The sequence below is a fragment of the Ostrea edulis genome, chromosome 4, assembly GCF_947568905.1.
Source record: "Ostrea edulis chromosome 4, xbOstEdul1.1, whole genome shotgun sequence".
In the NCBI taxonomy this organism is placed as follows: domain Eukaryota; kingdom Metazoa; phylum Mollusca; class Bivalvia; order Ostreida; family Ostreidae; genus Ostrea; species Ostrea edulis.
Genome location: NC_079167.1, coordinates 78627317 through 78642568, shown reverse-complemented (window position 1 = coordinate 78642568; position 15252 = coordinate 78627317). Strand labels below are relative to the sequence as shown.

Sequence of the window (15252 nt, the reverse complement as noted above, 5' to 3'; positions counted from 1 at the left end):
CCATCAAATTTCAAATGTTTCAAAATGGCCGACATTGAAGAAAATGGCGGCCAAAAATCAAGTGCGTCGGATTTCAACCAAATTCAGTTTTTAGGGTTTTTTGAGAATCCTGAGTGCATATCTGGCATCAAAAAGCATTTCTGACATGAGGAGGTGTTCGGAGACATTTGTGTTGGCATCCCAACACAGTTATAGCTCGTTATTATTATTATTATTATTCTTTTTCTCCGGTACTTTTTTGTCCGGTAGTGTTCTCAGAAACTACAAAAGGGGTCGATATGAACCTTTCCAGGATGATAGTATAGCGTTTGTAAATGTGCATGGTGATAGTCATTTTGTCTGCACATGCATGCACGCGCGCGCACGTGCACTGCAATTTTGGTACAAAAATTGGAAAATCAGAATATTAAGGGGATCGATATGAAACCTAAATACGATGGTAGTACATTATTTGCAGATATGAAAAATGATAGTAATTTTGTCTGTACGCGCACGCATGCGCGTGCACATGCATTACAAAATTTGTACACTAACTTTGAAATCAGTCTAACTTTTTTGTTGTTCATTGAAATGGTTTGATATTCATATCATGGGTAGATATTGAGACCCTTAACTGAGTTGCATGGTCAAAATTACCAATTTCCACGCGCATGCACGTGCGCTTCATTTTGATTGGATAGTACTAAAACATTTGTAACTATCTTATTTATGAAGCGAATGAGATGATATTCACAGTATACGTAGACAATATGTGTATCTATATATTGGTGTAACAAAAAATGCCAACGCACACGTGCATGCGCGTGCGACGTTTTTCAAACGTTCGATTTTTAAAGGACGATAACGTTTTTGTTTTTCATCAAATTCCATTGATATTAGGGTTTTAGATGTGTCTTGGTACTCCTTACAAATTGCTGTGATTAGAATTACTGCTCAGCACGTGCATGCACGTGTGCTGATTTCTGATTGGACGATTTTAAAATCGCTATAACTTCCTTATATTTGGTGGAAACGTTATGAAATTCATACTGTGGGTATATGATACAAATGCCTATTGAACGACATGGACAAAAATTCGAAATCATACACGCGTGCGCGTGTATGCACGTGCAACGCTTTCTTTCATTTCTTGGTACTGAAATGACCATATTAAACGTACTACATGTAATTAAAGGCTAAAATAAAATGATTTTTTGCTATAGATTCACAAGGACATTACATTTTATTTGGGGGAGGTTTGGGGAATATATGTAACGGTCCCCGTTACAATTAGAACTAGTTTAATCATGGAGTATAGCGCTGAAAGCGATACAGGCTCAGTTCTTTTGTCCGTTGGGTCACCGTCAGACATTGGTGTAGATGACTACAGTTATGAAAAAGTTTCTATAATAAGGACAATGAATCAGAATATATAGAAAACACGGTCACCAGTGTACACTGGACAGTCATTTGAGTGACATTACGGACGAGGATTTCTACTTCTAGTCGCATCAACTCCATAGCGTAAATATTGTAAAGTTCCATGAAGATGTTGGTCCTTCTCATGAACTTGACTCCTTATATGAGGTGACGTACAGGGGGTGGTCCTCTCCCCCTCTCTTCCCCTGAATAGTGATGAATTGCATATTTCATTTGGGTACTAAAGCGTATTACATGCCAGTTTACTACCCATATGCACGGCAACGATTATGATGCATATAGATATAACAGGCTTACGTGATATTGCAAATGTATTCTTTAATTGTTTCTTTTATCTGTTAAAACACAATGGGCACGGCATCGAATACGTATAGCCGTTGATGCAGATTAGATGTGAAAAAGGAAAAACGAAGGAGTTATAAGAAAAGAAGTATAAGAACCTCCCCACTAAACATCTTTCTCCTCTTTCATGCACCTCCTTCCTCTCATCCTGTCCGCCTCCTCTTATATCATGTATACTGTTACTTTCTGCTGATATTACCTCTTGTCAGTTTTGGGGAAATAGCAAAGGTTATAGATATGTAAGGAACAGAAAGCAGATCGAGTACAGGACAGCCTGACCCCAACTGGACCCCGACAAACGACATGCGTATCTTTGATGGGAATTAACCAATTACCCGATATCAAAATATACAGAGACATATAATCATTTCTATGATATGTACTGGTCAGATGACAATGAATCGGTAATTTTTTAAAAATATTTTATGACAATGGCAACAATTTTGATAAAATTTCCGTTATTTGAAAAAACACCATAAAACACACACACACATACACGTGATTCTACAACATAAAATATGCATATATGTAAATATAAAATATTGCAAACATTGTGAATTATGTCAGAGAAAAAGTACGATTGTGTACGGTGCCGACGGAGAATCTCTGATCTACATATAGTACTAAATAGTGATGCTTTTAAAAGTACGCTTAAAATATTAGTAATCAATTATCACTACATGTAAAATCATGCAAGAAAATGTACTCTATTGATTGAATATTGTTTAATGTCCCTCTCGAGAATGTTTCACTCATATGGAAACTACTTTGTAAAAAGGGATTGTATTATGTACGGTACATACTCAGTACACAAAGACCTGCAGGATAACCGCATTACGACATGCAGGTATTTTATACAGGACAGGCACGTACATGTATGTAGCATAATTTTTCAACAGGGGAAGGGGAAGCCGAAAAAAATCCCTACACCATTGTCTAAATTTCTTGACGAACAAATAAAAATAAATAAATGGATAAATGAATAGATAAACCAAAAACATAAAAAAAGTTCTTCTTTGGGACAATCAGCACTTAAATTCTCCAAACTCGGGGTGAGGATGCGGGATTAACGTGTAACCTTTGAAAAGTTCCGAAAATAAATTTTAAATTCAGGGGTGTGACATGTATTAGCGCCGACTCATAAATAATCCCAAACTTCGACTTCTTAAAAAGGGGGAGGGGGTTGCGCACCTTTCAATACATGTACACAAGTTCAATTCATAACTTCGACTTTACATTTTTATATTTCAATACTATTATAAAATATGGGAGGGGTCACCAAATATATCTTTTAACATTAAAAGGTGTTGAGAAAAGTTGCGGGATGGCAACACCCCCTCCCCCTATTCTACGTGCCTGCACGAAACACGTTTTATGTTCCATGGTTGAACACCCCAGGTACCGTGAAACCTCACAGGCATTACTCTCTAATGTGATTTCTCACTAGACGTTGCCTAGTGTCTGATCGGAAACTTCTTCAGTCCGATGAGAAAACGGCTTGAATGTGAGACACATCAGCGAAAAAAGCGTCGGTGCCGATGGTGTAGTTTTCTATGCGTGATCGAGGCGAGACAGTGTACGCATTATTTTTATAATATAAATAGAACAAAATCAGTAACAATTAATTTAGATCACATAACGCTGTAAATATATGGTACACTGTTTTATCAATATATTCACCGTCGCAAACCACGCCTAATGTACATACGTACGGTACTCCCGGACTTAGTAAGCGTGACTTACGCGGATGCAATGTACATGTATTTGGCTTATTGTATTATAAACGAACTAAGCTATTGACGCATTTATGATCTACTGCACAATATTATATTAGAATTTGGAGAGTAAAGATATTTAATTTTTATAGGCATATGGTTGTACGTATTGTAGGTTTATATATCTTCCATGTATATTTGAACTTGTACTGCTAGTTTTCATGATATCATTACGTACATGACATAAATATTGTGATAGTTTATTGAACAATTTTTCTATTTCACGGGAAGAAAATGATGAAAAACTCATTTTAGCGATTTATGGGTTATTGTGTTCCCATGGCAACCATAACATCAGATCATACTACATAATTCAAAACTTAGTGTAGCAGTTTACTGGTCAATTTGTATTTTCATGTGAAGGAAGGAATGAAAAATCAACAACAACAAAAATGTACCGGAAAAAAACTAACAACATATTTGTGTCATTCATGGACTCATTTAGTTGCCATGGTAACTGTAAAAAATCGTTACACTGCATAATTAGAAACTTATTTTTTCATTTTGAAATTTTTATGAGTTATATTCTAAAAATATGCATAGAGAAAGTTTTAATTTTCATTAAAAAATTTCTTCAAGTTTTAAGGAACATTTTACAATATTTACAGGCAGTCTACTGTAACTTATGCGCATCTTGTACTTCAATGTTTATGTACATGTATAATTATATTTACAATAAATGACACTTAATTTCATGAATGCATGTAATACATGTATATGAATACAACTATTCCTAAAATTTATATAAATGATGGCTGATAAACATTCAATGGGTGTGTTTTAGGTGACGAAACTGGTAAAAAAACACATTTTTGGGGATCTGTGGGGTATTTCTGTTGTCATGCCAACCGTTACACCACATTTTAGTGCATAATTAAAATCTTCAAGATTTTTGCTTTCAGAATATGCATAGGTTATATTACGAAAATGTGACTAGAAAATGCTTTAATTTCAATTTGAAATATTTGTATCTGCTTTGAAGGAAAACTCGAAAATTTCTGGTAGTTAAAGGGTTAAATGTCTCAAGAATTACAAATATGACAGCTCTTGATCACCTTATTTTCTTCAGTTTAGAATAACACTTCCTTGTTGGTTTAAGAATTCTAACATGCAGGCGTTTGTCTTTTTGATATTATTGACACTAACTTTGTCCTCTGGATACCGTAAGTAAACAGCTTTCATATCAGCTATGTCCGTCTTACTAGTAACTCTCTCATTTGAGTCTATGTCTGTCTTATTAGTAACTCTCTCATTTCTGTTTATGTCTATCTTACTAGTAACTCTCTCATTTATGTCTATGTCTATCTTACTAGTAACTCTCTCATTTGTGTCTACGTCTGTCTTATTAGTAACTCTCTCATTTCTGTCTATTTCTATCTTACTATTAACTCTCTCATTTGTGTCAATGTCTATCTTACTAGTAACTCTCTCATTTGTGTCTATGTCTGTCTTATTAGTAACTCTCTCATTGTGTCTATGACTATCTTACTATTAACTCTCTCATTTGTGTCTATGTCTATCTTACTAGTAACTATCTCATTTCTGTTTATGTCTATCTTACTAGTAACTCTCTCATTTCTGTTTATGTCTGTCTTACTAGTAACTCTCTCATTTGTGTTTATGTCTGTCTTATTAGTAACTCTCTCATTTGTGTTTATGTCTGTCTTATTAGTAACTCTCTCATTTGTGTCTATGTCTGTCTTATTAGTAACTCTCTCATTTGTGTCTATGACTATCTTACTTGTAACTCTCTCATTTGTGTCTATATCTATTTCACTAGTAACTCTCTCATTTGTGTATATGTCTGTCTTATTAGTAACTCTCTCATTTGTGTCTATGTCTATCTTACTATTAACTCTCTCATTTGTGTTTATGTCTGTCTTATTAGTAACTCTCTCATTTGTGTTTATGTCTGTCTTATTAGTAACTCTCTCATTTGTGTATATATTTATCTTACTAGTAACTCTCTCATTTATGTCTATGTCTGTCTTACTAGTAACTCTCTCATTTGTGTCTATGTCTAACTTACTAGTATCTCTCTCAGTTCTGTCTATTTCTATCTTACTAGTAACTCTCTCATTTGTGTCTATGTCTATCTTACTAGTAACTCTCTCATTTGTGTTTATCTCTGTCTCACTAGTAACTCTCTCATTTGTGTATATGTCTGTCTTAGTAGTAACTCTCATTTGTGTCTATGTCTGCCTTATTAGTAAATCTCTCATTTGTGTCTATGTCTGTCTTACTAGTAAATCTCTCATTTGTGTCTATGTCTGTCTTACTAGTAAATCTCTCATTTGTGTCTATGTCTGTCTTACTAGTAACTCTCTCAGTTGTGTATATATTTATCTTACTAGTAACTCTCTCATTTGTGTCTATGTCTGTCTTATTAGTAACTCTCTCATTTGTGTCTATGTCTGTCTTACTAGTAACTCTCTCATTTGTGTCTATGTCTGTCCTACTAGTAACTCTCTCATTTGTGTCTATGTCTACCTTACTATTAACTCTCTCATTTGTGTATATGTCTGCCTTACTAGTAACTCTCTCATTTGTGTCTATGTCTATCTTATTAGTAACTCTCTCATTTGTGTCTATATCTATCTTACTAGTAACTCTCTCAGTTGTGTATATATCTGTCTTATTAGTAACTCTCTCATTTGTGTCTATGTCTATCTTACTAGTAACTCTCTCATTTGTGTCTATGTCTGTCCTACTAGTAACTCTCTCATTTGTGTCTATGTCTGTCTTACTAGTAACTCTCTCATTTGTGTGTATGTCTGCCTTACTAGTAACTATCTCATTTGTTTCCATGTCTGTTTTACTAGTAACTATCTCATTTGTGTATATATTTATCTTACTAGTAACTCTCTCATTTGTATCTATGTCTGCCTTACTTGTAACTCTCTCATTTGTGTCTATGTCTGTCTTACTAGTAACTCTCTCATTTGTGTCTATGTCTATCTTACTAGTAACTCTCTCATTTGTGTCTATGTCTATCTTACTAGTAACTCTCTCATTTGTGTCTATGTCTATCTTACTAGTAACTCTCTCATTTATGTCTATGTCTATCTTACTAGTAACTCTCTCATTTATGTCTATGTCTATCTTACTAGTAACTCTCTCATTTGAGTCTATGTCTATCTTACTTGTAACTCTCTCATTTGTGTCTATTTCTATCTTACTATTAACTCTCTCATTTGTGTCCATGTCTATCTTACTAGTAACTCTCTCATTTATGTCTATATTTATCTTACTAGTAACTCTCTCATTTATGTATATATCTATCTTACTAGTAACTCTCTCATTTGTGTCTATGTCTGTCTTACTAGTAACTCTCTCATTTGTGTCTATGTCTATCTTACTAGTAACTCTCTCATTTATGTATATGTCTATCTTACTAGTAACTCTCTCATTTATGTCTATATCTATCTTACTAGTAACTCTCTCATTTATGTCTATGTCTATCTTACTAGTAACTCTCTCATTTGTGTATATGTCTGTCTTACTTGTAACTCTCTCATTTGAGTCTATGTCTATCTTACTAGTAAATCTCTCATTTGTGTCTATGTCTGTCTTACTAGTAACTCTCTCATTTGTGTCTATGTCTGTCGTAGTAGTAACTCTCTCATTTGTGTATATATCTATCTCACTAGTAACTCTCTCATTTGTGAAGCAAGCTGGTGAATATTAGTAACAATATACACTGTGTTAACAATGACATCGAGACAAGGAGGGTTTCTACGCATGGTATCTCTTACTTAGCTTTCTTTATGAATATTAAGAAACTGATTTAAGTTTAGTTTCCATCTTGTGATTACCTTGCTGGTCTTTGAGTAACAAAATACATATTAATTTGTTTTCATTTCAAAATAGAAATTGATACTAAAATCAGGAATAATCCACTTAATTTTACACTTCTGCTTCATACTTAGATACTTTATTGAAAGTAGACATTAACGGCAAACTGAGAACTCAACGTGATGATTCCAGCTTCTCCATCGTCAACTTCCCATATTTATGTTTTCACATGTATATCACAGTTTTAATTAATCTAATATTTTCCCAGCAAAAAATAATATCAATGTTTTGAATAATGAATTAATGATTAATTTAATGACAAATGTCAGTCATGTTCATAAGTCGTACAGAACAGATACTGCCTCCTACGGTAATCCAAAGCGAGAAGTTGTAAGCGAGTCACGAATTACTGTAAATTCCTGAATATACGCGAGGAATTTATTATTGCGTAGATAAGCGAGAAACATCATTCGGGAAATAAAATAACTCGATTTTAATTTTATAGAGCCAAAATACATGAAAAAACTCTTGATCAACAGAGCACTTGCGAATTTATTTTCTCGCGATTTGACGTCCATGAGTAATTTCGTGATAAGTACTCGCGTACATTAAGGAATCTAAAGTGTATCATGACGAGCCAGGAATGGCACTGCCTCCAAGGGAATTCATCAGCGAGATTGTTCATTACTTTTTTATCAAGTACGCCTACTCTACCGAGTAAGGCGAGCCCGAATCCATCTATTATAGCGATCGAAGTACGAGATGACGGTCATACCTAACAGACCCCTCACACAGACTTCCCATGTAAACTGTGGCAAGCTGGTATTGATCCTAAAGTATCCATCGCAAGCCATAAGCTGTTATTCTAAGCAGTGCTAGTCCGTTATATCCGCTGATCCACCAAGCCACAGCTTACAGCACTTAACAAATTCATGTAGGCATAGATGCACGGCGCTATTACAAATCACGTCAAAGTAATGAAAGACGAAAATAACAAACAGCGATCAATCTCATGACTCTTTTAAGAAATACCAAATAGAGGATTGAGCAAACATGGCCCCTGGATATATCAGAGGTTGGATCAGGTGCGTAGGAAGAGTAAGCATTCGGTCATTCTGAAAAGAGGATAGCAGAAAGAATATTTTGATTCAAATAGCATCACTCTAAAACCATATTAGAACTAAGATATTTCTTTGAAAGTAGTACAAGAGAGGACAAAAATAGGATGGGGTCATTTAAAATCTTCTCCTCAATAACCACTGAGCCAAAAAAAGTTAACTTTACATGGAAACGGCCTGGCATAGTGTAGATTCACTCTCACCCACTTTTGGGCCTCAATGTTTTATATTTTCTACATTTCAATAATTCAACAATAGCAGGGGCATAATTGGTCATATTGATTATGAAGCCCAGACTTAGTTTTACATAGTAATATATGAGGACATATCTTGAAAACCCTCCACTTGTCATAACAGGGTCATGGGTAGTCATCAATGTATAACGATCATATTATACCACAGTATGAGAATTCTATGCAACGCGTAATCTGATTGGTCTAAACAGTCACGTGCCAGGTTTGATAAAACTTCATATCTCCCTCATATCTCCCTCTCAAACATCATATCTCCCCCATCATATTTCACCCCTCAGCAGCCCCGTGCATTTCCCATAATATTTAAATCAATGTAGACTACAGTTTATTGTGACGTTACATTAAGTCCGAGTCAATGTACTTTCATAGTTCGTAAGGCACAAAAACTGGTTATCATATCACTGTATTGCGTTTTTTGTACCTTCTAAGACGTTGATGGCGCGGTGTTACCGATGGGGCGATCTAAGCTACATCCAATGTATAGATCCAATTTCAAATGCATTTTTGTAGCCTTGCTTTGTTTCCGTATAATAAACAATTTATTGCATGAATGTTCGCGAGATGTGAAGATTTAATCACCCAAGAGAAATCGTTGCCTTCAAGGAATATACTTTTTCTTGGGTGAATAAATCTTCATATCTCCCTCACTACAGTATCATGCAATAAATGTAAGGTGAAGATAACGAACAGTGATCAATCTCATAACTCCTATAAGCAATACAAAATAGATAGTTGGGCAAACACAGACCCATGTATAAATGTAAAAATTTTTATATCTGGTAAATGGATCGTGTGATTTTGTAATCATAGTATTATTTTCAAGAATTTATTGAACAAAAGTATTCCACCGTAGAAATTTACAAAATTTTGATTACCGATTGATTTATTTACCCTAAAATTTTACATTTAAGTCCATGGAAAAAGTATGTTTGATTAAAATATTTTAAAAGAAAATTATTTTTCATGCAAATCTCTTGGTAAAAGGTTACATAAACTTTCAATTTATGAAAATATGAAATATCATTAATCATCTACCGAACAAACTTTATAAAAGAATTAGATTTTCATTTTTACCAAGGGCAGAGAACTCTTCCAAGAAAGATCGGGTTCTAATTATTTACCTGTCATAAAAATTCGATCTACACTTCACTTTCATCATTATTTAAAATAAAAGTTTATTAGAAATTTATCAATATCCTTTTGTTATACATTGAATACCTTCCGGTAGTTAAAATTCAAGTTTGCTCAATTCATGAGTACCAGAAATAGAATAGGGTCACATCAGGAGATCAAAGTTTTAACTGCGAATATTTACAAAATCCATTATAACATTTTTGTCAACAGTAGAAAGGTCACGCTAAATCATATCAAATTTGCAAACATTCTCAAGTTGTGTGGATTCAAGTTTGTTCATGCCCCCTCAACTATACTCGGGGGCATATTGTTTTGTCTGCCCATGTCTCCGAAACTTTAACCTTGTTCATAAATTTTGAATGATGAGTGATCCGGTTCTCATGTTTCACGTGTGCATTTCCTATTATAAGACCATTCTGTTGAGACCAATGTCTTTAACCTTACTATCTAACCTGAGCTGAAAGCCCGACTGAGCTTTTCTAATCATCTGTTGTCTGTCGTCTATCTGTAAACATTTTTTTAAATGTTCGCCTACTGCACGAATACCACTGAAACTTGGCATAAATCATTCCTGTGTTCAGGGGTTTCAAGTTTATGCAAATATAGGACCATGCTGTTTTCAGATTTGTGGTAATCAAAAATGTATGACAGAACTCGCACTTGATCGATTTATATATATATACAATGCTAGATAAAAACTGCATATAACCAAATTTAATTGTAAAATTTGGTCTAATATCTTCTTCAACGACGGTTATATAATGCATTTGTGACAACATACTGCGCTCCTATTATTCAATATTGGACCATAACAACTACATTTAAACACATTATTTCTCGTTTTTACAATCGAACTGCGGACAAATACAAACATTACAACTGTAAAATTGTAAGGTTATCCATGACTGAATAATCTGTCCAACTTGCTGGAAACTTTAAAGATGGATTATTCTCTCATTAATTGAAGACGTTGAGATACTATATTTTGTTTGCAACAACTATAGAATGGATGCATTCTTTTGAGACACGCAAATGTGGGTGTCAATGTTATTGTTTGTTAACGTGTAATTTCAAGTTCACACTATTTTCGTACGAAAGGATCTTGAAATTACATTTGTGCAGATGTAAACTATAAATACTTGTATTTTCTCTTAATCTACAGCATAACTACTACGTATAAACAAATTATATCTATTTGCATAGCAGAGCCTTAAAGGACACATCTCGTGTTTTCAAAGTATACAGAATTATATGCATTTTGTCTTCCGTATGCTTATAGAAATTAATTGTAATAGTTCGTTCATTGAAGTATTGCGATAATTTGCCACGATACGGACTTAAATCTAAGCCCCGATTTCAAAAAGCCTAGTTAATTAGATAGGTAGTCACGTGGTACAGTGACGTCATATGCGACCTTCGTCGATCAACTTGTTGTAATAGTAGTGTTAGATATTTTTAAAAACTCGGGTTTTAGGGCCCTAATTTATTTACCATGGATAACATTTATTTCGATGTTGACAAATTTCCCGAGTCTTATATCTTTTAGACACCAGTGCATACAAATAGCGACCCAAATGTAGCGAGGAAAGCGAATATGAAATTTGCGAGTAAATAATGTTTACATGGGATCACTGTCTAAACACTATTTGGTAATGCCATTTCTGTAAACAACTGTAATTAGTGTTGTTGCTTTTCTAAAATAAACAGTGCAATTATTATAAAATTTATTTTTGGAGAAGTTAGATAGGCCTAAATTATAATACGATTATGTAGTATTGACAACTAGGCCTACTGTGACAGGGTGCATTTCGGGGGGAAAATATAATAAAAATGATCAAACTTATTGTGAAAATCACAATACTTTTAAATTATTTTATTCAAGCAATTTTATTAATCATTATATTTTGTTATCTACACGTTGTTACTTAGGAAGTGGGAGCGCTGCGTGCTGTTGTTGTAAACACGTACGCGTTCCTTAAAAAAAAAAAATGAACGCATTATAATTCAATTCAAAGTTGGGAAATATCATATTTTATTATTTATAATTGAAAGTTCTATTATCTTTTATCTTTAAATTTCGTTTTTAAAACTACCAATTGGTAGACACTGCTAGCAAAGTTCTGTCTATATGTTGTTACAAGGTGAAGGTCAGTTGGTGCGAGTGTGTATTGAATTTGAGAGCAGAACGGAATGCATATGCGGTAGGCCTATATGTAACAGTGCGAAGCTTCGATAGAACCATTTTCTCGCAGTTTATATACGTCTTTGTCCAAGAGCTTGTTTGAAAAAGTACAGGGACAAATTCTACTGGGGTTTTTTTATGGTAAAGTCGTTATGCCGACAAAAAATATTCACGTCTTGTCCCTCATACCTTCCTTCGAAAATTGAAAAAAACACAGTCCAAATCATCTCTACTGACAGCAAGTACACCCTTAAACGGCACAAAACAACCCAGTGCAGTGTTATTTACAAACCGTTAATGTGATAATTGTTTGTTTGTCAATTAAATCTAATCTGTTTATGAAATGGCTAACAACTGTTTTCAAATCTTCTCGCTCGAGGTCGCATATGACGTCACAGATAATGGCGCGTAAAATATCGAAGAAAATATGCATATCGCAAGATCTGAATTTCATCGCTATCAAACTCGAAAACTACGCAAACTGTTTCTTTTAAAACACATGTAAAGTAGTTTTAGGCATGAAATGAATTAATTTTGCTGAAAAAATTAAAAAGTTTAAAAACATGCGATGTGTCCTTTAAACATTGACAAACTCAATATGATATAATTTCCTCTGATAATTGTAGATTTTGCTCATCAATTCTTATTCCTGTCATACTTCTGCTACTTAATTTTTTTAATTTTGATTTTATATTGTTTAACGTCCCACCTGCGAATATTTCACTCATATGGAGACGTCACCACTGCCGGAGAAGGGCTGCAAAAGTTAGACCTAGATTCTCGGCGCTCACGGCCTTTAAGCAGGAATGGATCTTTATCGTGCCACACCTGATGTGACACGGGATCTCAGTTTTTGCGGTCTCATCCGAAGGACCGCCCCCATTTTGTCACCTCTCACGACAAGCAAGGGGTGCTGAGTGTGACGGTATTCCATATATTGTGTACTGACATTATGAACTGCTCCCTTATCTTATTTCAAATGCATGTTACAATTACTACTTTCCTGGTTATGTAGTCAAGTGTTCAATAAACTAGAAGCCATGCTTGCGTTCCTTTGTTCACCTGGAGTCATTTAAATGGACTTGTACGATCTGAACCTCGGAAGACCTATTCTAACCTGGATCCCCACGAGATATTATTTTTTTGGAAGTTGTTATATAATAATACTGGGGTGTGATAAGATACACAATGACATTGATAAATCAATTTGGGGTATCTGATTATATAAGAAAGAAAATGTTATTCGCAGCATTTTACGGAAGGAAATATTAGGAGTAGGGCATTTAAAATATCCATCTCCCGGGACATCATACAAATGATTTACAAATTTAACAAGATATCATATCAATGCCCTGTTTCTTTTGTCAGTTACGATTAATTACTCTACTTTCGAATATATGTTCTTGTTTCGATTTTGTTCAACTACAAACAAAATTCAGTACTGCTAATTTTGTTCAAATAGAGAAATAAAATGATATTTTTGAGTAACATTGTTGCTGCCCAAAATAACTAACAATGTGCTTAAGGATTGACACCCCACCGCGATTTGATGTTTATACTGCCATGGAAGTTATCACTTGAAATGACCTACATACGTATAAGGGACATCACTTATGGTTTCTCTAAATTCCAGTATGCTGACCTGAACTACTTTATCACGGTATATTTAGTGATGACGATTTCATTTAACTCGCAAATATCGGAATATTTTGATATCGGCTATTTTACCATTATTTACTGAGATTCACTTATTGAATATCTGAAACCTTTATGATTACAAAGAGCATGCAATTTTGAAACTCCTTAATATGGATGACAGCTTCCTTTGCTCCTCCGCCTTGGCGATTTACTCCATCGTCCTTGCAATTTCGCTTTGTCCATCTTCGTCCTCGCATTTTCCCCATCTCCGTTCTAAATGGCCGTCCTCGCATTTTCCCATCTTTATCCTAAATGCAAAAGGGCGAGTGACCTCATCAGAATATGATAGATTTTGTTAATACTTCATTATGTATTACAAAACAGTAAATGCTACTCATCTCAACAGAATATCACAGTTGTTGAAGGAAAGTACCTTGTTGTCCTTAAAATGTCAGCAAATATGCATCCATGTGTATACCAATTAATCGAGAAATCATGATGAAGATATATTCTGATCATCAATCGATGAAGATTGCATGAAATATTACAGAATGTCATTGGATAATTTGCATGTATGTCAACATGTACTCCACAGTATTGATAGACTAGCTGATTACCATAAGATCAAACAAATCGTGAGTTATGCAACTACAGCTACATTTTGGACTCACAATTTGTTTTTAAATCATTGTTTCATGTTGTCCCTTGATCGCAGAGAGTAATTTATAAACATTGTTTCATGTTGTCCCTTGATCGCAGAGAGTAATTTATAAGATCCTCTTTAAGTGCTGGCTGCCGATCATTATCCAAAACACCTGTTCCGTCTACTCAAGTATTACTGTATAAAGAGCAATCAGCATCCGTCTTTCAGAAATGTGTATACATGTAAATGTATAAAACTTTCTTTTCCAATTATTTATTTTCATTCTGCAGAGGGAAATGTTGAAAAACTTTAAACTTCATCATGGTCATTAAATGCCTTAAACATAAGAAATATGACAACTGTTGATCGCCTTATCTTTTTTCAAATAAAACTTGTTTGTTGTTTTGAGAATTTAAATATGCAGACACTTGTCGTTTTGATATCAATGATACTGACTTTGCCATATGTATACCGTAAGTAAACAATATATTGTTTATATCTATTGTACTGTTAACTTTCTCGGTCGTAATACGGTCTAGTGAAGTGTTGTTACTAACATTACTACACCGTACTAACAATCAAACCGAAACAAGGTACGGTCCCCATTTTCTACAGTTCAGTGCACCACATATTCCAATTTAGTTTTCTTCACACCATGTAATGAAACTAAACCAAGTTTAAGTAGTATCCATTTACCATCGTACATCAAAGTGTAGTTTACATTGTATAAATTTGCAACAAGATTATTATGTTTTACTCGACTTGGAAAATAGAAATGCATTTCACGTCGTTTTCTTGTTGAAACGCTGGAATAACCCCATACATTTTACACGTAAATTTTAATTTTTTATTAATTATGACGATGCAGCTACCATTACTTGTTCTGATCAGAATTATGTTTGTAAGTGGAAAAAATATTATTTTCACTCTCGGATAGCAATAGAATAGGTTT

At 34.2% G+C, this 15252-nt stretch overlaps 1 protein-coding gene across 1 annotated transcript in view; it reads left to right on the top strand.

Annotated features, from left to right (window-relative positions):
* The first annotated feature begins 4609 nt into the window (after positions 1-4609).
* Positions 4610-15252, top strand: part of LOC125669350 (multiple epidermal growth factor-like domains protein 10) — a 30857-nt gene continuing 20214 nt past the window's right edge. Inside the window, exon 1 of the mRNA XM_056163853.1 lies at positions 4610-4699. Coding sequence (XP_056019828.1) covers positions 4645-4699 — 55 coding nt within the window. The 5' untranslated portion in view covers positions 4610-4644. The remainder of the gene's footprint in view (positions 4700-15252) is intronic.